The following is a 25,055-nucleotide window of genomic DNA, read 5'->3' as shown; positions in this document are numbered from 1 at the left end:
ACACTCAATGCAAAGTATGACTGTCGGGGCTGCAGTTTCCAAGCTTCCTCCCGGAAAAAATGCCTCAACTCCGCCTACATGCTGTTCAAATGCTCTGCATTTTTGGAACCAAATACCTGTGTGAGCAGATTTTCTCTTTGATTAACCTGTTAAGCCCTGAGCCTGTTTTTCAGGTCTCAGGCTCGAAAATGACATTCCCAGAACAAATGACTATATCTTCCCTTCTAAAAGGGTTAAATTAATAATCTTTTTTCTCAAAGTAATGATAAACCTGTGAGTTGGATGTAGAAAAGTCAGAATCAATATAGATGTTTTTTATTTTAAAGAAAATTCATATTTTACATAGTAAAAAACTGTAAATTATAGTGTCCGTCCAAACATTATTTTGTACTTATAGTGAAAACTACCCTTGGATGATGGTAAGGTAGACTAAAAGCTTTAGGAATCCAAAGTACAACATATAATAAGTACCCTATATCAAGATTGATGCAAAACAAGTGACATTTTACCTTTTTAGAGAGATTTAGCAAAAAGAAACCACTTCTGGGGTCATTTGGGTGGATTTTCCATATCTCTGGCCCCCCTTGGTCGACTTTGATGCTTGACACCTCTTTCTGACCGTTAGAGCCAATAGAATCGAAGGGGGAGTCCCCCACACACACGTTGTGAAGAGAAAAGGTGGGGGCTTCGCGCATGTAATTTTCCATCAGGGCGAACCTATCTCTAGCTTTGACATCTGGAAACGGAAAAGCAGTTTTAATGCTTATGGATTATCAGAAATCATTTCAAAGGGACACAGACACATTAGATTAACCTATGGATTAACTTCAGCAGCGTTTTTATCGTTTTAATGCCATTGAAGACCACTTTGGAGAGACTACAGAGCCACGGTAAAAAAATTAGCATTTTTAGCTACCTAGCGTCACCTGTTTTGATGTCTGTTTTTGCTTATAACGTCGTGAATTCGTATAATTCAGTGATAATGTGGGTGTCCATCGATTCTGTGTCACCTCACGATGTGAAACGATGTCATGGATGTAGAGAAGAGATAAATAATAAGGTTTTGTGAGTGATTTTCTGTGCAGTAAGGTGTTAGCATTTTTCGCTCGTTGCTAATTCAGAGGCTCAGTGTTAGCATTGTGGGTTTTATTTTGAAAAAAAAAAAAAAAAAAGATCAGTTAGATGAGTTTCTTCCCGTTACATGGATATAAAACATTCATAGTTTATTAAATGAACATACCCTCAGACACTGTTTCCTGCAAGATGTTGCGGCAGTGCCCCGGTACCGGGGTCTCTCGGGCTTAACAGGTTAAGATGAAAAAAAACACCCACACAGGAGTCGTCTCACTGATGCACACCTTCGCTCCATCTTGAGGATTTCCACAGCACAAAACCTAACCCCAAACATGAATACACTGACAACAAAGAAAATATGCCAAACATCTGTTTCTGGCCAACAGGTTCTCACTCCCAACTCGTCCTATATTGACGTTATGTCCGGATCCCTTGGCGTTACTTTCAAATGCACTGGGAAGCCCTTTAGCGTCGATAATCAACTATCAGGGAGTCCCATAGACTTGCATAGAGCTCCGTAAACGTCGGTAATAGACTGCTTGAGATCGCGGAGAAATGCTCTCCGCCAACCCAACCTCAACTTCTCAGCGTTAATCAACTTTTTTCTTACTCAATATCAATATCATGTCTCAGGGCTTCTTAACATTTAAAAACCTATGAATGTCTCGTACTCAATTAACGGGAAGAAACTCAGCTACCTGACGTTACGAGCCATTTTTACCGAAACAAAACACAAGTCTCACAAGAAGCGTTAGCATTAGCCCTTAGCGAAAATGGGCTGATGCTACTTCCGGTGCTTTAAAACGTAATATGTTCTGCACAAACTACATATCATCTGAAAGCTGATACTCCACAGATTATTTTGATATAAGTATCATCACTGCACAACAAGAACTCACTGAGCTAGCAGCCAGAACAGAGCAAGAAAACAACAACAGTTTTCTAAACCATAACAATAATTATGTCTTACCGTTGCTGTTTTGTGATCAAAAGTCGTGTTCAAGGGAATAAAAACGCTGCTCAAGGTTAATCCAATGTCTCTTAGTCACTTTAGAATTGTTCCTGATAATCCATCATTACATCCATGGCAGCAGAGTAGGTATAAGGTTTTGCAGTCCGGGGCTAATGCTGTCTCCCACGAGGTTTACGCAAACCTCTTACTCCTCCACGTAAGTGTTTAGCGGGACTTACTAACTGCCACTCGATTCTATTGGCTCTAACGGTTCAGAAAAGGTGTCAATCACCCAAATCGACCAATGGGTTCCAGAGATAGGATCCTGCGTAGTATAAATAATGCCAGCAGCGGCTATTTTACGCACATGACGCAGCAGCACCAGCACCGCAGCACCACAGCAGCAACACAGCGACGAACACAGCGACGAACACAGCGAACAGAGAACACAGAGACGACAGAGACAACAGCAGGCAACATAACATAATATTACAAGGACAAGGATTTATTTGCTTTTAGGACTTATTTGAGCAAATAATGGCACCCAGAAAGAGGCTGTATAAGCTTGAAGACGCCGTGGAAATGGTGTTCACTGACTCTCCGTCAGAAGATGAGGATCTACTTCAGCCACAATCAGACCCTGATTATGAACTTCGGGAAAGGTATGTACTCTCTCTGTTTGTATCTATTAGTTATGTAAATGGATGCTATCAATACATTAATTGTATTTCGTGACTATAACACGGCAGTATATAAATAAAGCTGTATTGTATATATCAACCCAGTCTATATATATATATATATATATATATATATATATATATCTGTGTGTGTGTGTATATACTGTTATTTCACACACGCTAAATGGAGGAATTATTTCTGATTTGAGTTACATTTTTGAAAGAATAAGCCAGTGAAGTAATCGATTTGTTTTTTCCACATTTGTTTTCACAGTGATGAAGACGAGTATCAAATGGCTTCTGGATCACAGCCATCAACATCTGCCTCATCCGAGCTACGACGTGCATCAGATCAGCATACAGTTGCCCCAGAGCCATCAACATCCAAGCTACGCCGCCGGACGTCTACACCAGTACTAACTCAGCCTCCCTCTGCATCTTCTGATTCTGAACCATGGTCCCTCAATGTTACATTGCAGTGGTGAACAGCTTCCTTCTCCACAAGGAGCTGCACAAGATGAGGGGTGACCCCGGCAGGACGAAGCCACACACCCAGAAGTCCTTCAGGGAGCAGCTTGCTGCAGACATGAGGGGTGAAGTCCCTGCAGCACCACCACCACTCCCCCCATTATCACTCGTATGCATTCCCAAGTATTATGGGGAAGATGCCACCACGCTCAGGAGGTACTGCAGGAGGTGCTCTGATGCTGGCAACAAAACGGTGAAGACACCTATCTACTGCACTAAGTGCCTGGTCCCTCTGTGCCTCAATTCAAAGAAGAACTGTTTCGAGGCGTGGCACACCTCTGACTAAACACATTCAGGTTTTGTGTACATTTTTGCTTTTTTTTGTTTTTTTTGCCAGTGTTTACAAAAACAATGCTTGTGGTTTTATTTCGGTTTTAGTGTAGTTTTATTGTATAGTGTGTTATTTTTTAAATAAATCTGCTCCTGTTGGAGACAAATTTATCCTATGTTTCCTCATTTTTATTGTGCAAGTAAACCTTCCTAGAAGTGTTAGTCGGGTGATAAACATGTAAGGACTGTTGCAAAGTCCACACACAGACACACCATTTACATTAAAAAAAAGAAATGTAATTTAAAAAATAATTTTATAATAACACTTGTATTTGGATGGAATGATTACCTATAGTGATAATACAATTATTTTTACAGTATGGTACCTGAAAAAGGTCAAATGGCACTGATGGTATCCAAATGTGCCCAAAGGTCAGTCTTTTTTTTTGCTAAATCTCTCTAAAAAGGTCAAATTTCTCTTGTTTTGCCTCAATCTTGATACAGGGTACTTATATGTTATACTTTGGATTCCTAAAGCTTTTAGTCTACCATCCCATCATTCAAGGGTGGTTTTCACTATAAGTAATGTTTTCTTTTTAGGCGGAGGTAAGAATTTACCTTTTTTTACTATGTTCCATCTGAATTTACTCTGACACAGAAACATCTATATTGATTCTGACACTTCTACATCCAACTCACAGATGTAACCTTGCTTTGATAAAAGAAATTATTCATATAACCCTTTTAGAAGTTAAGTTATAGTCATTTGTTTTGGGCATAGCATTTTCGAACCTGAAACCTGAAAAACAGGCTCAGGGCTTAACAGTTTAATAAATGGGGGGAAATTGCTTGTGTCCATAATGGGCAGCATTAATATATACCCACATGACAGCTCATTGTTACTTTGTAATTCTACTCCGCTACAATTCAGAGGTTAACCTGGTATTATTACTCCACTACATTTATTTTAGTTACTTTGCAGATGATTAATGATGTGAAATATAAACAACCCTTAAAGCAGACTTTAGTTACACCCGAGTAAAATTCAGGGAAGGTGATTGTCAAGTGCCAACAATCAGGAGAGATATTTGATAGTTGGTGCTTGAGAAGACTAAACATTTATCTGCAGATCCCTATAAAGTATATTCATTACTCGTTATTCTCTACTAATAGTTAATTCAAGACTGTATATAATGGCTATTTTGCACATCCCTTTCAAGATTTCAAGATTTTCAAAGGTTTATTGACATATCATATACACAACTACGGTGTAGTTATGCAATGAATGAAAAACTTGGGTCGCAGGTTCCTCAACAGTGCATTACAAGACATCTATCAATATGTGTATATAACTCCACCATTAAACTGTCATATTCTGCACATTTCTTATACTATCTACATACATAAGAGTATAATTAATACGTATAATATTAGTTAAAATAAGTGCTTCAACATAGATAACATTGCAGGAAAGCAATATATTAGACGTTAAGTACTTTGTCAGGCTTAATATTTATCTGTAGATACCCCCAAGCTTTTTTCTTATTTAAAAGAAGACCTTAACCTAAAGTATTCTTTAATGTTTGAATAAAGGTTAATTAGTTTGTCTGTTTTGCACATCCTCCTATTAATATCTTTGTACATCCGGCACTAAACTGTTATATTGTAGAGATCACTTACAGTATCTTCTTGATTTTTTATATTCTATATTTCTATCATTGACCTTCTACTTTCCCCCTATGAAAGTATGTACTCTTAATATTTTTTTCATCAAATATAACATTATTCAACAAAAATAATTCAATAACGTGCTTTAACCACTAGGCAGTGCACACAAGGTACACACAGCATACTAATAATAACTTTGTATTATTAGTGTAGGACACTTATGTATGTATAACATCTGAAGATGTGTAGTTTTATTCATGTTTTCACATAATTTTACAGGATATTGCTATATTATTTCACATGTTTTACTTCTACACATTAATATCTGATTTGTAAAAAATCATAGACAGAAAGGTATATCCGTCATTTAATGGTAAGCTATTGAAATCGTGATTCCATAGATCACCCAAAACCCCTGACTATTCTTTCAACTCAGTATTTACATTCTTATATTCAAAGAAAATCAGTAATATCTTTAAAAACTACAAGTCCTTTTATATCAGCTGTGCACCGTTATGGTGTAAATACAGCCTATCTACCAATTGGATCAAATATAAAAGTCAGCCGAATTACTATTGATACTGCAAGGAGACGTATTGTGTGAAGAGAAATTGAAGATGTTGTTTAATTGCTGATATATTTATGATCCACGTCACGTATTCAGTTGCGGTGGCAGTTCTTCCAGTTTGTCCAGAAGTCTTCTAATCAGGGCTCTATAAATAAAGAACTACGGCAGATGTGTAATATTTAATGCAGCCGAACTGTGTATTACAATGCCGTTATGTGATGACTTTCAAAGAGAAAAGCAAGCACACACGGAATAAAGTATTATTTTCTTTTTTTAAATGTTTTTCGGATTTCATATCGCATTAACACCATATCCCAACGTGCATTGCGGCTAAACAATCCAATCACCGAGCTTCTAGCTGAGGATCTTGGGTAATCAGTCCAGTGGGTGTGTGGTGTGTATCGCAATGATGCTCGAAATGTCCCTTATAGGCCCACGTCTGTTTCCGGTGACTTTATTTTGAAATTCAGTTCCTGAGGAAGATTGTAGAATTAAACGAATAAATAAAAACAAGGATAATTGTGTGTTATTGTTGAGTACATAACAATGTGTTATTTAGAAAAGAATAACAAATTAGAAGGAAAAAAGATTAAAAAAAAATACAGATTTCAGTATTCTGAGGCACTGAGCCCCATTTCTTTTCCTCATAGACGGCAAAAAAAGTCAGACATTATACGCTTTAAAATAAAAACAATAATCGTGTCTTGGTATTGAGTAAGAACATGTTTTTATGAACCACATAGCTTCCGGTTTACCAAGACCCGACCGGACAAAAATAAGTATTATTTTGAAATTCAGTTGTGTGGCGCGTGCATGTGCAAGCAGCAACAAAATAGGTCTGTCGAGTGTCTTCAAAGTTAGATCTGTAACAAAGACCTTAATAAATGCAACAGCCTCCCAAATAAGAGCTCGCCTGTTTGCCTTATTGAAAAGTGTGTTATTGAATCCGAAGTTTGTTGTTTCGGCCCTGGAAGACTGCAGAGAGTCATCCCCTGTTTTCCTCGACTACGGTCTGGGAGCCAACAGGAACAGTTAACACAACAATCCGTATTAACTAAAATAGCAACATCATCTCAAACAACAAACACAGCCTCTTAGAGGAGCAGACAACGGCTGCAGGGAGGCACTGCAGGCACGGCTGCATGGAGTGGAAGCAGCGCGCTGAACACACACAGGAAATACGGCTCTTATTAAAACAATGTCATTCTTAATGTACCGGTACTAATGAAATGGAGGAATCGTAACATTTTTTACGTTTTTATCGCAATACCTTTCTAGTATCGGTGCACCGTGCAACACTACCATGCGCACAACATCATCCAAAACATGAGCATGTCCTTACCAGCATGTCTGCTGAAGCCGAAGCCTTTGGTGGACCCGACCATGGCTGCTGCTCCATCAGTGCAGACACTCGTGCAGTTTTCACACTTAAGTCCTCCTTGTTAAAGATATTCTGAAGCGACACGAAAAATGTCTTCTCCTGTTGTTTTTCCTGGCATTGGCTTCCAAAATAGGAAGTTTTCTCTGATCGTGTCTCCATCCAGAAAATGCACATTGGCCAGGAGTTGAGCATGTCCACTAATGTTCGTAGACTCATCAAGTTGCAATGCAAATATCCCACTGATGCGTATCTTTTCCAAAACAACCTTTTCGATGTCTGCAGACATGTCATCAATATGTCTGGCAATTGTGTTATCTGAGAGAGGGACTTTGGCTATTTCTTTAACCGCGTCAGGGCCGAGCATCGCATTTACAATGGCTTTGCAGGCAGGTAGTATTAATGTGTTTCGGATGAGCTGCTCCGACTCTCTGTCCTGACGGACTCCAAAAAAGTCAGACATTATACAATCAAACAAATAAATAAAAACAAGGATAATTGTGCCTTATTGATGACTAAATAACAGTGTCTGGTTTAGAAAATAATAGAAAATGTGAAGGAAAAAACTATGAAACAATACAGATGTCAGTATTCTGCAAAAAAATAGGAGCCAGTTGAGGTGGATCTGGAACATATTATAAATGTAGATCTATTAACCTGTTCCACTCTGAGCCTGTTTTTCAGGTCTCAGGCTCGAAAATGACATTCCCAGAACAAATGACCATATCTTCCCTTCTAAAAGGGTTAAATTAATAATCATTTCTCAAAGTAATGATAAACCTGTGAGTTGGATGTAGAAGTGTCAGAATCAATATAAATGTTTTTTATTTTAAAGAAAATTCAGATTTTACATAGTAAAAAACTGTAAATTATAGTGTCCGTCCAAAAATTATTTTTTACAGATAGTGAAAACTACCCTTGGATGATGGGTTAGTAGACTAAAAGCTTTAGGAATCCAAAGTACAACATATAATAAGTACCCTGTATCAAGATTGATGCAAAACAAGTGAAATTTGACCTTTTTAGAGAGATTTAGCCAAAAACTGGGCCATCTGGGGTCATTTGGGTGGATTTGACCTATCTCTGGCCCCCCTTGCTCGATCTGGTTGGTTGACATACCCTTGTGACCGTTAGAGCCAATAGAATCGAAGGAGGATACTCACATAGACACACATTGTAAAGAAAAAATGTTGCCGCTTCGCGTGTGGAAAGCGAAACTAAACTGGAGGAATGTCTCCTTCTGGAGTTTGGAAACTAAAACGCAGTTGTATTGCTTATGGATTATCAGAAATAATTTCAAAGAAGGCACAGACACATAGGATGAACCTATGGATTAACTGCAGCATCGTTTTTTTATCGTTTTAATGCCATTGAAGACCACTTTTGACCAAGGTGAGCCATATTTACATGTTTAGCTTCTTGGCTCCACATGTGATGATGTACGCTTTCGTTGATAGCGTCGCGAATGTTTATCACTGAGTGTTGAGGTGGGCACCGTTAGATTCAGTGTCTCCAGGACACCAAAAAATAGTGTTTAGTTGTGCATCTAGGATAAGTAATAAGGGAGTTCTGAGTGAGTTTATGTGCCTTTGTCGGTCCCGTTTTTTCGATCGAGGCTAATTCAGAGGCTGAGTGCTAGCATTGTGGGTTTTTTTTGAAAAAAGAAATTAAAAAGATCAGTTAGCTGAGTTTCTTCCCGTTACATGGATATAACACATTCATAGTTTTATTCAATATTAAGATTCCTTAGACGTTGTTTCCTGCAAATGACGCGTTTATCCGCCCGGTACCGGGGGGAAGGCGTGAAACAGGTTAAATCATCAACTTCTCTTAAATGTTGTCTGTCATGATCCCGATGACTCAGTCAGCACAATTTACTATGGAGACCCTGTTTGAATCTGAAATAAAGACGGCTTAACAAACAATCTTGCTTTGTGATGCAGGCCACATTAAGACAAAGACATATAACATCTAAACTGATGTTGCACCAAATCCACTAGCCCTAAATAAAGACTATAAGGGCAGAAATGCTCATTAACTCACTGTGGCTGCAGCTCGTCCAAAGCGGATCACACTCAGATCATCGAGGTTCAGCTGTCTGTCGTACAGGTAGAACCCAGAGGAGGCAAACACTGCTGTGGCAAGAGCGGACACTTTGAAGAGTTGACCAGCCATCAGCGTCACTATGGAAGAAACAAACATGCGCAATAAGTTCACAAAGTCAAAGAGCTATAAAAGAGGCTCTTTTATGATTTTTGGGTTATATAGGTTTATGTCTGCAAAGGCTAAAATCCCTGTGTTCCCTCCACAAACTGTTGTGCTCATAGGCTTTATGGTTACAAGCTTTACAATTTTGGCCGCTAACAACTTAAGCTTATGGCGCGTCTCCACTACAGCGCGGAGCACGGTTTAAGAGGGCTGTGACGTCAGCGGCCCGTCTTTGGTTGCGTTTCCACTTGGCCTAGTACCGGCCGGCGGGTCCTAATTCACAGTTTTTCTGGCCTCATAAAATCGTGGTTCTAGGGCCAGAGACAACGAGGCTGAGTCGGGCTGAGTATGCTAAACTAGAGAGAGCATCGCTGGAAAGGGGGCTACAACTACAACAAGATGGACATATTTGACCGTGATTTAATTGTAATACACGTTTCAAAATGATGCCGAAGTAACAACATACTGATACCGGTTAGTAAAAACCATGAATTAATGCTTTGACAAGTCTGCAGACAGACGGCAGGCGAAAAACCTTTTAAAATGCGTGTTTTCTAGATGGAGATCGGCTAAGCTAACGCAGTATATGCTCCGACTGCTTTCGGGCTCTCGGTTATCTGAGTTGAGCCTGCTTAGAGTCTCTGTTTTCGTTACATTGGTGCCCAACAATTTTGACTGAAACTAGGCAAAAGATGAGAAACTTAGTTTGTCTAAATAGCTAACGTAACTTGATCCTATCTCCAGCGCTTTTGTAAATGCCCCAAACCCTGTTCAAATATCTTGTTAGCATCACTTTTAAATAACATCAGCACAGCAAAAGAAGACCAGCATAAAATGAACAACGTGTCTTTTACTTTTGCTATGCTGAATTGAGGCCGTTTACTATAACGTTGCAAATCACTGTATTTATGTGATACATGCTTATGGGGCGGGTGTGTTTACATTAGGCGCGTTCACACCGGAGTACTTTTCACCGTACTTTTCGCGTTTAGTTCCGTTAGTACCCCTTATGTCGCGTTCACACCAAAAAGAGCACTTAATCCCGGGAACTTTTACCCCCATTTTTAGTGCCTGCTGAGAGATGGTACTTTCCTGGGGGAAAAAAGTGCCCCAGTTCTGATTGGCTGGGCGAATTGCAGACCACGCCCCGTAAAACTCTGAAATGTTTTGTAGAGCCGCCATTTTATTATCCTCGCAATAGCATTATTAGCATTAGCATTCGCCCAGCGCACAAACGCAGAGAGACTAACTTATGGCAACACAAAAGAAAACATGGGAGCGGTGGAGATGAGGAGGTGTCGGCGTTCTGGCGATTTACTCGGAAGGCTTCAGTAGAAGCTGCTGGGAGTCCCAGCAGCTTCTACTGAAGCCAGTCCCCAACTCCGGGGACTTCCGGCCGGGGACTCCGGGTGGCAGTATACGCTGTGAAGTTGTTTGCGGCCTGCCAGTAAACCCAAAGCAGAAGAAGACGAAGTGACATCAGCGGCTCATTTGCGTAATCTTCCCTCAGGGAATGTGCCGGCACTGAGTACGGCAAAGTACTTGGTGTGAACGCGGCTATTGTATGTGATAAGCTTAGCGGTGGGACATTTCCGACATCTCTAGGCGGTTGACCAATTACAACAGAGCTGGTCAGCAAACCAATCAGAGCAGATTGGTCTCTGGTTTAAAGACTGAGGGTGAAAAAAATAGCTTTTTGAACATTAAAGCATGGAGACATGTCACCGTACAGACACTAAATACTAATATCAACCTGAACATGAATATATGCACTTACTTACTAGGATTTAATTAAGTAAATCCTACAAGTCGTTTCTTTCAGTGTACTTATTATATGTTATAGTTTGGATTCCTAAAGCTTTTAGTCTACTATCCCATCATTCAAGGATGGTTTTCACTATAAGTAATGGGGTTTTTTTGGACGGAAACTATAATTTAAATTGTTTTACTATGTTCAATCTGAATTTACTTTCAAATACAAACATCTATATTGATTCTGACTGTCCTGCATCCAACTCACAGGTGTATCATTGCTTTGAGAAAAAAGATTATTAATTTACCCCTTTTAGAAGTGAAGATATAGTCATTTGTTCTGGGCATGTCATTTTCGAGCCTGAAACCTGAAAAACAGGTTAAAGGCACTGATAATAGTTTTAAATTAGAATCTGACAAGAAAATCTAATTGCAGACATGTATTGGCTCTCTTAAAGATAATACATCTTCAGGGAATGAAGGGTTGAAAAGTGAATTCTATAAAGCCTTTAGTAGGCATTAGCCCCATTTTTTGTGGCCATGTATGAAGAAGCCATAGGAAAAGAAGAATTACTGCAAACTCTTTGACAAGGTCTTATTAAAATGATACCTAAACCAAAAGAAGATAAGATGAGTATTGAACATTGGATACCAATTAGTCTTTTGAATGATGATGCCAACATGTTTGCATTAGTCTTTGCTAAAAGTTTGAAAAATAATATTATTGATGAAGAACAATCTGGATTCATGACAAGAATAAATACAAGTAATAACATCTGATTAATTCTGGATATGATCGATTAAACTGAATATATATTGGACGAAAGCTTTATTCTATTCGTAGACTTTTATAAAGCATTTGAAACAATAAGTCACAAATTCATGTTTAAAGTAATTAAATCCTTTGGATTTGGGAATCACTTTTGGAAAGCTGTTCAAACTTTATATAAAGGCTGCAACAGCTTAGTTAAAGGGGACCTATCATGCAAAATGCACTTTTGTACGTCTTTTATACATGAATATGTGTCCCCGGTGTTCCAGGGAACTCACCAAGTGTCAGAAAACACAACCCTCTCTATTTTCCTCCATACCCAAATCTCTAAAAAAGGGGCTGCAACAGATCTGATAAAAACTGATCCAGATTTGAACACTGTCCTGACGTCAGGAAAGTGGAGCTACGGCTATTGGGCCAACTCTCCACCTATCAGGGGAATGTGGGGTTGGGCCACGGCCGGGCATTGCCGCTCGAAAGCGCTGGAGACGCTGTAGTACATATGCCAGGCCTGTAAGTGGCGCTGTAGTCTGCCACAAAAGCAGCGAAGAAGACTTCCCGCGCATTGTTACCATGGTTACCCTTCTGTTTATTCTCCGCTGTGGCTTTTTTTCTCCCTCCCCGAGGCAAGCGTTTGCTCCCGCTGCTTTAATTCAATGCAATCCCTCCCCGTCGAGGCAAGCACTGTAATTCTCTCCGGTTAGTCCACCAGCAGATGACAAACACCCACCTCTCCGCCTCTTCCAAGGAACAAGGGGACCGTGCAGCAGAGTTTCAGTTAGGTTTTCTTTCGCCGGTCAAGATGTCCGTTAAAGTTTAAATCTTCCGGACAAATTTAGAAAAGTGCCGGTCAAAGGTCTTCTTTGTTATTTATTGAGCTTTAAAACAAATGAATAACGACTCTATATAATAATATAATAAAACACGGAGGACGGAGATCTCCCCCCTCTTCTGACAGCCCAGCAGCTGTTCAGAGCACGCTATCCTCTCCTGCAGGGGGCATGGTCAGCTGCAGCTCACAGAATCAGCCCCCTGCAAAAACAGTGCTGGAAAGAGCAAATGGAGCGAAATGAGGCATGGCTTAAAATGCATCTGTTTGGTATTTTGAAAACAGAAACATATAAATATACCTTATATAGGTATGGCCCTACAATATATCATTTAAATATAGCATGATAGGTGTCCTTTAAGTTGGCACATGGTACAACTCCTAGATTTGATATTGGTAGTGGGATAAGACAAAGATGTCTGCTGAGACTGAGCCCCTTCGTATTTCTTCCTATTACACACACACATTTAAAATAGTCAGTTTCAAGGTAACGAGACCACGGATAGATAATTTAAATTAACCAAAAGCCATAATATGTGGTTGATGAGGGATCTGTCATTAAATGGTAGAGTGCTGTTATCCAAAGCTAAGGTGATCTCCGGATCGGTCTATGTGTCCTTATCACTAGAAATGCCTACTAAAATATACAAAAACTTTGATAAGATCCTATTTAATTTCATATGGAGGAATAAGTGTCATTACTTAAGGAAATATATCTAATGCAATAGTAAAATAAATGGTGGTTTAAAGGTACTAAGCTTTGAGACTTTAAATAATACTTTCAAAGTTAACTAACTTGATTAGCGAAAAAGTCAACATTTGGAATACCTTCCCTAAATATGCATTTAATTTGATGGGTGGAGATACATTTCTTCTTAAATGTAATCACAATATTGAGACATTACCTTTAAAGTTATCAAACTTTCATAAGCAAGCCCTGTTGGCCTAGAAACTACACTGGTAAAAGTATTTCGTTCAACCAATTAAAAAAATGTAGGGTAATGGTTCACATCTATACTCTATAGCTTGAGCCAATGAAAAATAAATAACTTGCCTCAAACAATATTTCTTATGTCCATGGAAACTATTATATAAGACTTGGCACAAAGTATATTTGTCTTGTTGAAGGAAGTCAATTAATTTAAATTCTATATTTAATCCAAACAAAAAAATATAGATTTTATCAAACAGTTTTTTCTCGTTAAAATTAACTAAATATTATTTGTTTTATCCAATCAAAAATGTATACATTTTGTTAAACTATATTTTTCTCATTTAAGGAACATAAACTGAATGTTTAATCTAATCCAAAAAATATAGATTACATCAATAATTCTCATTACACATTGTGATATTTAATAACGGGTTTATTACTTATAAAACAACCATATTTACAGGGCATCTGCATTGTTCAAATAAAATGTAACAATTTAAAATAATACATAGAAAAACCACCCCTCGGTTGTATGCCTAAAGGGATAAAAATGAAAAATAATTCTTGCCAGAAAACAGTCAAGTTTCAATGGTCTGATTGTCAGCCCCACATATCAAAACATTTAAGAAAACAAATGAAAAACGTTCATACTATAAAGTGACCGTTCCTTTTGAAAATGAAACATCTTTCAGACTTATGCTGTGATATAAGCAAGCAAAAATATGACCACCAGTTTACAGTGAGAAAAATACCTAAATTATCATTTTAATAAATATTACCTTTAAGGGTAAAACAATTTAGCTGTATTTTTAAGCCCTTTTCCTTAAATTAGTTATGTTTTGCGTGCTTTAAATCACAGCCTAACCCTGATTTATCTTAACATTGTACAACTCCAATAACATTAACTTTGGAATCCCAAACGTGCTGAAATGTAAAATCCTCAAGTGAGGTTAACATTGAGCTGACCAGACATGAAGACATTCTACACATTTTGAAAAATCGTGTAAAAGTGAGTCAAGTCTTAAGTTAGCCAGTAAGCTTAGTTCTCAAGGGTCAGATTTGGAACTTTGAAGAGCTGGCAGCCTAACATATTATTGACCTTTGAAATCAAATGCGTACGCAAAACAGTTGCGTACTCGACCAGCCAGAGCAGAGCCCATCAGTGCCACAGGGTAATTGCTAGGACAGTTTTTATATTTTCTAACAGTTCTACTTCAGAATGACGAACCATAACTAGTTACACACAGGTGTGTAACCTTTTCATTCTCCAGGACAGTCACATACGTTTTCTGTGACTTGTTATCATTTTCCATGACTGGAAAACTTGGACGTGTAGGAAACCTGAACTAAGCTCTATTGTAGAGCTGGTCATAGAGCTTCTTGACCTTGGTGGCCATGCCTTTCGGGTCCAGCTCCATGAAGACTTTCTGGATATATTCAAATGTCAATTTTAATGTCTTGGGATATTCCAGATTGAGAGCATAAAGGAAGCCCAGGAGAATGGCGACAGCATTTGCAACAGACGCCAACTTATTCACAACCTCTTGTCCCTCAAGTATGATGCCAATGTCTTTGGTTGCGGCTTGTGCATCTCTGATGACGAAGATTGCGATAGTTTCCCGCTGAAGAATTTGTCCAGCCTCTTCCTTCTCCGACACCTGGAAAATAATTTAGGAAAAAAGAATCTGAAATCAATATAGCTCGGGTTTCCCCCCAGATGAATAACTGTTAAGACATATCGTGGACGTCCTGGAAGGCCATAATTGGCTGTAAGAAGGAATTGTATCGTGATGCATTGCTTTGGCTCTTGTCTGTAGCTATTGCCTGAGCACGTCTTTAAACACTACTAGGACTGCCTATTGGTTACTCGCTGTTTTGGTGACATTTGAATTTCACTTGTACTCCTATTACACTTGTTGTTAGTCACTCGGGATAAGAGCACCTGCTAAATAACTAAAATGTTATGTAAAATGTAACACACATCATATAAAGTGGACAGCCTTAGCTAGAATTTTAACATCTCAACAGTAATCTTGCCTTACCAGGAATTCTTTGATCAGGTCCTCCACCGATTCTCCCATGTTGAGGATGAGACATTTGAGAGCAATCTCCCTCTTTGTAGTGGTGTCAGTATCCTGCATGAAGACAGTCACAATAATTAATGTTAATTGTTCAGTTCGTCCATTCAATCAGTGTGAGTGTGCCACGGTTTGTTAATGTGGGATTGAGAGCTAGTGTATGTAGGAATGAATGCAAATGAGCTTTGGGTGATAAATGAGTAAGGATGCATTTAGACAGTAGAGACATGAAAAAAGAGCATAGTTTGGCGTGAAGTTAGGGCTGGACACTTTTTCATATCAGTCGATAAAATAATGATTACAATATCAGTCAATTAGTGTGTCAACCATATTAAGGCCATGAAAAAACAGCCAAGAATTCCCATTACGCCAAAATGGATGTCTGCACCTATAAATATGTAGAAAAACATGAACATGAAGAATGAATGTGCCAAGTCTATGAAACCTCCGGCTAAAAGGTTGCTGTGTCGGATCAGTGACCAATGCTATAAATAATTGATTATGTATTGAAAAATATATCTATTGTTATTGAGGCATATATGCAAGTGAGCAGTAAAGTAAAAAACATCTGTACATACCGTTTCCACAATTGGCAGGAGCTTTGTCTTCTCCCGGATAGCTCCACCCTTCTTTGTGACGACTTGAATTAGTTCACTGTACTTCTCGTCAAGTTTCTGCATGAACCTTGCTTCAAGGGGTATTGTGGTTACTCTGAGGAATTCTTCATTCACCTAGGGAATATAGGTAGTATAGATATATATATATATATATCAAAGACAGACAAATGATATGTGCCTCATGCAAAAGCATGTGATTTAGCTTTACGTACATTTGATTACACACACACATATACATACATACTATGAGTAAAGTTAGTGTACCTCTTGAACTTCGAGTGCAGGTTTTAAATCTCTAACTGTACATACTTTGTGTTTTCTCCATTTATGAGTGTGGAAACTTCCATATATGTTGGTTTGATATGAACAATCAACATACATGTGGTGAAAAAAGTCTGTTTCAGTAGCAAGTTGATTGTCGTCACAAAGATGGCACTTAAAATGTGAGATCTCTGCTCTTGAGGATTGCTGAGAAGGGTGTTGTGTACAAAGATGCTTCAGTAGTGCATTCCATGTTTTACATGAAAATGGGCAGTTTTCATATAGGCAGGGATAAGAACGGTGCCTTCCATAATGTTGATGATCTAGTCTATAATGTTTTAGCAGTTCAGATCTTCTGGTACATGAATAGCCACAGTCCTTGCATCTCCACATCCATCAAATAACCAATAACTCCCCCCCCCACCATTGAAAAATGAAATCCCCAAAAAAGCAAAAATCCCAACAAAGTTTCTACTGTATGTCCAACCGTAACAGCAGCAATGAGAGGGTTGTGGCTGAAGATATAGATGTTTCCACCCGAGGAAACCAATATCCTAGATAAGAGTGAGAGGAGTCTGAAAGAGGGAGAAAAAAAGAGAGATTAACATAGTCTTCATAAACATCACCAATAGAAATGCTCAAATCAATGGCAGAATATGATTTAACTTTAATGCAATCAATATAGTTGTTTAAGGCTTAGTTTAGGATGAAGTCATCTAGCTATATTTTTTATCTACGATTGTACACACCTATAGTAAGGTTAGCAGTGTTTTTCGATTGGAAATTTCATATCTTGTTTGTCAAATTGACATTACATTACAAATTGCTGGGTGCGCCATTGTCTTTATCATTTTGAGATGCTCAGATCAGAGCAGACCCTTCTCACCTCCCATCTTAGTTGTTAATATTATTAGCAGGGTGGGCAATTACTTTTCCTGGGGGGCAAAATGAGAAACCCAGATTGTTACAGGGTGCCAAACAAATTAAACTCAGGAGTAACTGCTAAGTGTATCACTAAATTAAATGAATAAAACATACTGTGCACTTATTTTTCAGCATTTATTATATTGGAAATCACACCACACAGCATCTTATTAAGATAATTACATTATATGCAGGAGTCTTTGAACCAACTGCTACCAAGTTATTAGCTAGCTAGCAAGCAAGCAGATAGCATACCACCATGCGGGCCGGGCTAATTAACGTACCGCTGTAAAGTCACGGATAAAATGAGTTAATTTATGTAACATTTACCAACGACATCACGTAATGTTAGCAAGTGTAACGTTAAACTTAACTAAGTTTAACATTTACCAACGTCGACATCTAATGTGACCACGTATGTTTGCAGAGAAATGGCAAAATATATAGCATGCAAAAATAAAACTTGAAGTTGAATTAGAACCACCGGGCCCGCATGGTATGCTAGCTGCTTGCTAGCTAGCTAATAACATGGTGGTATGCTAGCTGCTTGCTAGCTAGCTAATAACATGGTGGTATGCTAGCTGCTTGCTAGCTAGCTAATAACTAGCCAATTAACTTTACCGCTGTAAAATAAGTCACGATAAAATGAGTTAATTTATGTAACATTTACCAACGTCTACATCACGTATTGTTACCAAGTGTAAAGTTAAACTAAGTTTAAGACTTACCAACGTGGACATCACGTAATGTTAGCAAGTGTAACTTTAAACTAAGTTTAAGACTTACCAACGTGGACATCACGTAATGTTAGCAAGTGTAACTTTAAACTAAGTTTAACATTTACCAACGTCGACATCAAATAATGTTACCAAGTACGTTTGCAGAGAAATGGCAAAAATATATAGCATGGAAATAACAGTATGCTACGAAATACAGCAGCATAATTAAATTGTTGTTTTCACTTACCACAATGTAATGGTTGCTCTCTGTCTCTCCGGTGCAGGAAAAGATCGGTCGTGTTGAGGCTCTCTTCCTGGGCGGCCTGGGTTGTTTGAAGACGGTCCTGTCTTATAGCTTTCTGTTTAATGCGCATGTGCGGGCCTATGCGTAACCTTAAGATTGTATATTCGTCAAAACGGATATTTCTTAGTTGAGCTCTGAATGAAAAATATTTACATTAAAAAAATATATTGATAAACAAATGTTGAATTGAATGAAAGGACAATTATAAATTGGATGGAGTACAGCTCGAAAACCTTTTTTCAGTGTAATTTACAAACACAATTTATCACCAACCAATTATTATATTTGGAACAACAGAAATATTCAATATAAAAGAAAATCTCTATATTATGAAAGATGGGTTGAACGTGGCATTTTATTCGTTAGACAATTTGTTAATGCTGATGGGCAATTACTAACATATAATGAATTCCTCTCTAAATTTGATTTACCGGTTACACCAAAAGAATATGCAGTGGTTTTTGATGCTTTGCCAAGGAGTGTGCAGCATCTTGATGGATATTCAGATACTGAGGTTTCAGTGTTAAAGGTCCCATGTCATGCTTTTCCAGTTATTACCCGTCCCCTTGTGTGTTATGAAGGTTTTTATACATGTAAACGGTCTGCAGAGTCAAAAACCCTCAAAGTACACCCGAGAGTAAAACTCTAACACAGAAAATACCTCCCCAAAACGCCTCGTTGGAGATTCGTCACTGATACGTCATTGTCCAATGTTTCTTCCGGGTACGGCTTAACGTCATGATGCGGTACCCGGAACCAAATGGACCAATCCGTGGAGCCGTTATGTTACGTCCGCGGAGCCGTTACGTTAAGCCCCCGCTGATTGGTCCAAATTGACCAATCCACTGACTTCCTCACACACACACTCAGTGCACGCAGCTCTGCTGATTTCTCCTCCCTGTGCAGGCTGACAACAGACAGTTGGGATCGCAGCCAAATGCTCTCCGCAGACCCATTCTCTCTGCAGACCCATTCTCTCTGCAGACCCATTCTCACAGCGTTTATCAACCTTTTTCTTACTCAATATCAAGCCACACTTATTGTTTTTACTTCGGATGTGAGTTTGTGTGTGCTCAGGATGAGTTTGGCTGTGTTTGGCTGTGTATCCTAAACAAGGAAACCACACCTCCACGGAGCTCAGCGCGATTCACAACGTCCCGACCAATCAGAGCACTCTGTGCTCACAGGGAGGGTGGGGGCTGGAGCTATTGGAGCTACAACGAGCCGTTAAAGGCAGAGAGTGAAATTCAGTGAATACACGTAGTTTACAGAGATGCTGTATGAGAAACCAATGTGAGTTTGGAAAAATGCACAATATAAATCTATTCTAGTAGACCTCAACAATGGAATTATGATCAGTGGAAATGGCCATGACATGGGCCCTTTAATCTTTCTAGCAGTATATTCCTTGGTGAAGTGGACATTACCAAGAGACAATGCTGAAACAAATACATAAGGAACTGCATACAAACTGTAACTCTGCCCAGAGGAAGATTCTTCTGGGCTCCACTTTATGGAGACATCAAATGGAAAGAAATGTGTTTAATTGGAAACAATTTTTTGCTAAATAATAAAGTTAAAGGTAGGGTATAGTAAGTTTAAGAAACCGGCTCGAGATACACTTTTTGTTATATTCCATGGAATGCTCTTAACATCCCGATAGCAATGAATATCTGAAGTGCTTTGACAAAAAATCCATACAAAAATGTCATCTGTGGAAGCCGTGGTACTGTAAAAAGCACGACCAATCATTTTAGCCGGCCCGGCTAAAATAACTGTATGGCTATGGGCATAGATATGTCTCATAATTATTTGTGTGAATAGAAAAATAATTTGTGTGTAAAAATGTGATTTGTAAATGTAAAACACCATCCACAAATGCATTTAAAAGATTTGCAAACTCACAAATAAATGTGCAAATGTAAAACGGATCTGCAAATAGGCTAAATATTTTCACAAATAAAAAAAAGATCTGTGAATATCTCTTTAACATTGACAACTTTCGATCAGGCATTTGTGAATCCATTTTGTATTTGTCAACCAAAAATGCGCTTGTGGATCTCAAATCTCTGCTTGTGGATCGTCTTTTTACACACACGGAATTTTGAGATATACTTTCCGCCGGTCTCGGCAAAAAATCTACTCGTGTCACTCGGTTATTTTCGGAAACCACGTGATGGCCTGCTGATGACGACATTTCCGCATGATTTCAAAGTAAGAGCATGATGGTTTGTTTAATACTCTGTTTTTGTATTATAATGAACAGCGGAACGTTAGATGCATTCTTCATCACCATCATCATCATGTTATAGTGATACAGTTAGTTTGTGTTAGTTTATTGGTTCAATACAGCATATATCGAGCACATTCGTATGCATTGATGTTGAAGTACAGGCTACGCCACTTTCGGGTCCCGGGGGAGCAGCTGGCAGCCCAGAGATAACTCTTTCTTCATTGTTTTTTGTGTATTCAGTCAAGCGGGTCAAAGTTACAAAGCACTTCACATTTTATTAATCGGCCTAGTTTTACCTTACCAGTGCAGATAAGGTAATCTGTAAAAAAGCATCGTATTTAGGTTAGCCTTCATAGTAAGGCTACATTAAATGTTATAATATTCATTGTGTCCTTTCTACTGTATATGCATATATTCCTGTCTATTGCTTTCATTTGTATTTCATGTTATTATGTTTATACTTGTTTCCACACATTTCACAATTTGGGATGAATGAAGTATCTATCTATATGTCTGTCTGTCTGTCTGTCTGTCTGTCTGTCTGTCTGTCCGTTTTTTTTATATATGTGAAATTCGTAATTTGAAAAATGATTGATTCGAAAATGATATGCTGCTACAGTACAGTACAAGTAGCCTACTTCTGGGTGTTTCATTCAAGCTCGGCTCCGTGTGTGTCTGTGTGGCACGAGTGAGCGAGCGAGAGAGAGAGAGAGCAAGATTGTTGTTGCTGCGCTAACCGATATTAGAAGCTGTTTCTACAACTAAGTGAAAGGAAAGTCCTCTCCTGTCAGATAACGTCAGCTCAGTGAGGTAAAGGACTCTCTCAGTGTTTAGATAGTTCACTTTAGTCTAAGGCCCCGCTCACACGGGACCGTTTGCGTTTATGCACAGTATGCGTATTTAAAAAAGTCTTCCGTTCACATGCATTTGTTTCATTTAACGTGTCTGTTCAAACGAGGCCGCTGGAAACGCTGTAGTACATATGCCGGGACTGTAAGTGGCGCTGTAACTTCCGCCAAAATACACCAAAAGCAGCGAAGAAGAGCAGCCCCAGCAGCCCCCGCCGCAATGTTGCCATGGCTACCCTTCTGTTCATGCCCCGCCGTGTATTTAGCAACATGTAGTTCATGTAATTCTCCATGTCCACTTGTTGCTGATGGTTGTGGTAGAGGAGCTGTATATTTTTGCACTAATATCTGTAGCATGGTCAGTAGCAGTAGCACTAGCAGTAGCTACTGACAGGAGGAAGTGTGTGTGGTGATTGCTGGTATTCAGCGGGATATAGTAATTTCCTCAGCATATGGATAAATGCTACGGGGAAGTTAACTGAAAGAAACCGAATCTGTGGATATTGCATCGACCGACCAAGAAGCACGTCTCTGTGGAGAGGACGCGCTCAGAAAAGAGAGATATTCTCTACAAACACCGGGTGAGATCCTCCTTTGTCAATATAATGGATCAATGCATGAAATCTGACTCTGTTTATTTTGTTTAAGGAGTATATTGGGCGTTAACTATTCTGGTTTGCCTTTTATAATATTATTTCATTCAAGAACCCCTTGTGCGTTTAATTAACACAGCTATTTTTGATAGTTGCTACAGCAATGAGCAGGAGAGGTGCTATTTTTTTTTTTTTCGCTATTTTTTCAGGAAATATTCGTATAGAGGTGATTACACGGACTCGGTTGACCCCCCAGAGCGTTTCGTTTGCAAATCTATCCACCTTGGGACCCGTTATCGTTTGTAGGGTCAGTTTCTATCGGCCTCGTGTAAATAATAGGGCTATACGCACGCGAAACTATGCAGATACAAGCAGTTTTCTCCTCGTGTAAACGGCGCCTAAGTTATCTCAGTGGGTCTCAAAACAGTTTGATTACCATTTATGTAAACAACTATTTCCGAGGCACACTTCATATGATCATTATAGATAGGCTATAAAACAATAAGAGAATAAATGAAAAAATGGTATGAAATACTATATGACAGTAAAACAAGAATACAGTTTAAAAAGGAGAGTGATTAGTAAAATATCCATAAAGAAAAAGTACATCTGTGTACAGTTCTGTTTCGTATATGACGAAACAGAACTGTAAACAGATGTACTTTTTCATACTGTGTGGCTCGCTCACTCGTGCCACACAGACACACACGGAGCCGAGCTTGAATGAAACACCCAGAAGTAGGCTACTTGTAGGTACTGTACTGTAGCAGCATATCATTTTCGAATCAATCATTTTTCAAATTACGAATTTCACATATATAAAAACAACGGACAGACAGACAGACAGACAGACAGACAGACAGACAGACAGACAGACAGACAGACAGACAGACAGATAGATAGATACTTCATTCATCCCAAATTGTGAAATGTGTGGAAACAAGTATAAACATAATAACATGAAATACAAATGAAAGCAATAGACAGGAATATACGCATATACAGTAGAAAGGACACAATGAATATTATAACATTTAATGTAGCCTTACTATGTAAGGAAGTGGCAGATTTTCTCCGGTCGTGTATTTTCAAATTCTAGCGATCTCGAGCCGGTTTCTCAAATGTACATACGGGTTTCTTTTAAAAATGTGACACACAATATATCCTGCAAAAAATATTTGGACCTGACATTGAATATTCCTGTTAATTTTGTAATCTACAAGAAGAAAGTATCTGCCATTTATTTTATGAATGTATGTATAGAATTTTCGGGTAAGAGGTAGAATGTTTTTTTAAAGAATAACGGGGAAAAAGTAAAACGCCATTTACGTTGATAGATTTTGTGTTGTGTTGTATGTCTGCCTCTGATTTGGACTTTAGTATGCAAAGTGTAGGATGTTCATGCATGATCTTGAATAGATGAATACAAAAATACAAAATAAAAAATGCATTGCTCATAAAACAGTTTTTCTCGCTTAGCTCGGTTTCCTTGCGTCTTTTCACACGTGGAAGGGACTAAGACCCAAGGAAAAGTGAGTAAGGTAAACGAAGATGCACGTCAGAGACTGGGGAGGGGGTTAGGTTGCGCCAGCGCCATATAGATTATACGGCTCTGGGTTGCGCTATTGTGCGACAGAGGCACTATCAGCTGTTTGGACATGAATAGCGCTACCACTCTACTGCTAATGACGGATCAGTGCTCTGAAGCCTCCCCTCACTGACACTGCCCGGGAACAGAGTGCCGCTGTTTGGGGGCTGTCACCTAATGTTAATAGAGGCAAAGTCAGATTGTTACAGACATGCATCTGTCAGGAAGAACACTTACCTAACAAGTGAAGCACGGGCGCTGTCTGTTTGACCTCTTACTTTTCGACGTAAGAGCGTAGACTTCTGGTTAATGTAGTCTTGCATGAGATCAGGCTGCTTAATCCAGATGTGACAACGAACTCAAACTGTAGTCTGATGGGAAGACATTACCATAATGTGGACCATTTATCCGGTCCGGGTATGTGCAGTCGGTGGAGATAATGTGACTTGATTGTCGCTGTATGACGGATAAACACTGAACTTCTACTTCTTCTTCTACTTCTTCTTACAGATTGGCAAACAACGATTCGGTGCGTTGCCGCCACCTTCCGTAGCGTGCAGTAGTAGATTGGCAGAACACAATGAAAAGAGAGCAATTCATTAATAATAATCATTTTAAAGTACATTTTAGTTCAAGTACATTTGAACTTGTATTTTGGTTGCTGTGATATATTCATTAAACTAATTTACTGTCTTGTCTAGCAAATTCCCAAATGTGGCCTAAAACTGCGTTTTTAATCAATTAATCGGGACATTAATTACCTTATTCCTGCAGTCTATTAGTACATTTCTGACATTATCCAGTTTATAACAAACAGTGCGTGCATAGTCCAATGGATTATGTGGAGTGATTGAATCATGTGTGTGAGTGTGTCCTATTCTGAGACAGGTAATTACATTCTTTCAGGTTTTGTTTACTCAATATGATCAGATAGAGACACAGAACTACAAAAATAGGAAGTGCAACCACCAACAAAAAATACAAAAAGACAAAAATCAATAACAAAGTGACACAAAAAAAGCAATGAGTAACAATAACAAAGAAACACAAAACAACAAGAGGCTGAGCAAAGACCTCACAGTCTCATCATCCCCCAGGATATTTACCATTGTGTACATTCAAGACCTTTCCCATTTATATAATTTCCCCTCCTCAAGGGAAACCGATGAGAGAGGAGTGGAAGCAGCAGGCGTTTAGAGAAATGAGAAATCCTCTCCTCTGAGCGGTCATTTTAAAAAGACGTCCATTAATGATGACAGGAGGCACAGCAGCACTCT

At 38.8% G+C, this 25,055-nt stretch overlaps 1 protein-coding gene across 1 annotated transcript in view; it reads right to left on the bottom strand.

The window, feature by feature from the left end:
• LOC117485549 (aarF domain-containing protein kinase 1-like) overlaps positions 1 to 24,257 on the bottom strand; it is a 72,573-nt gene extending 48,316 nt beyond the window's left edge. Inside the window, exons 1-2 of the mRNA XM_034134130.1 lie at positions 24,016 to 24,257; positions 9,162 to 9,301 (exon numbers count right to left, since the gene is read on the bottom strand). Coding sequence (XP_033990021.1) covers positions 9,162 to 9,293 — 132 coding nt within the window. The 5' untranslated portion in view covers positions 9,294 to 9,301; positions 24,016 to 24,257. The remainder of the gene's footprint in view (positions 1 to 9,161; positions 9,302 to 24,015) is intronic.
• Positions 24,258 to 25,055: the final 798 nt, after the last annotated feature.

This window comes from Trematomus bernacchii, unplaced genomic scaffold (assembly GCF_902827165.1).
Source record: "Trematomus bernacchii unplaced genomic scaffold, fTreBer1.1, whole genome shotgun sequence".
NCBI lineage: Eukaryota > Metazoa > Chordata > Actinopteri > Perciformes > Nototheniidae > Trematomus > Trematomus bernacchii.
Note: the sequence above shows the minus strand (reverse complement) of the source record. Positions and strands in the feature narration are given on the sequence as shown.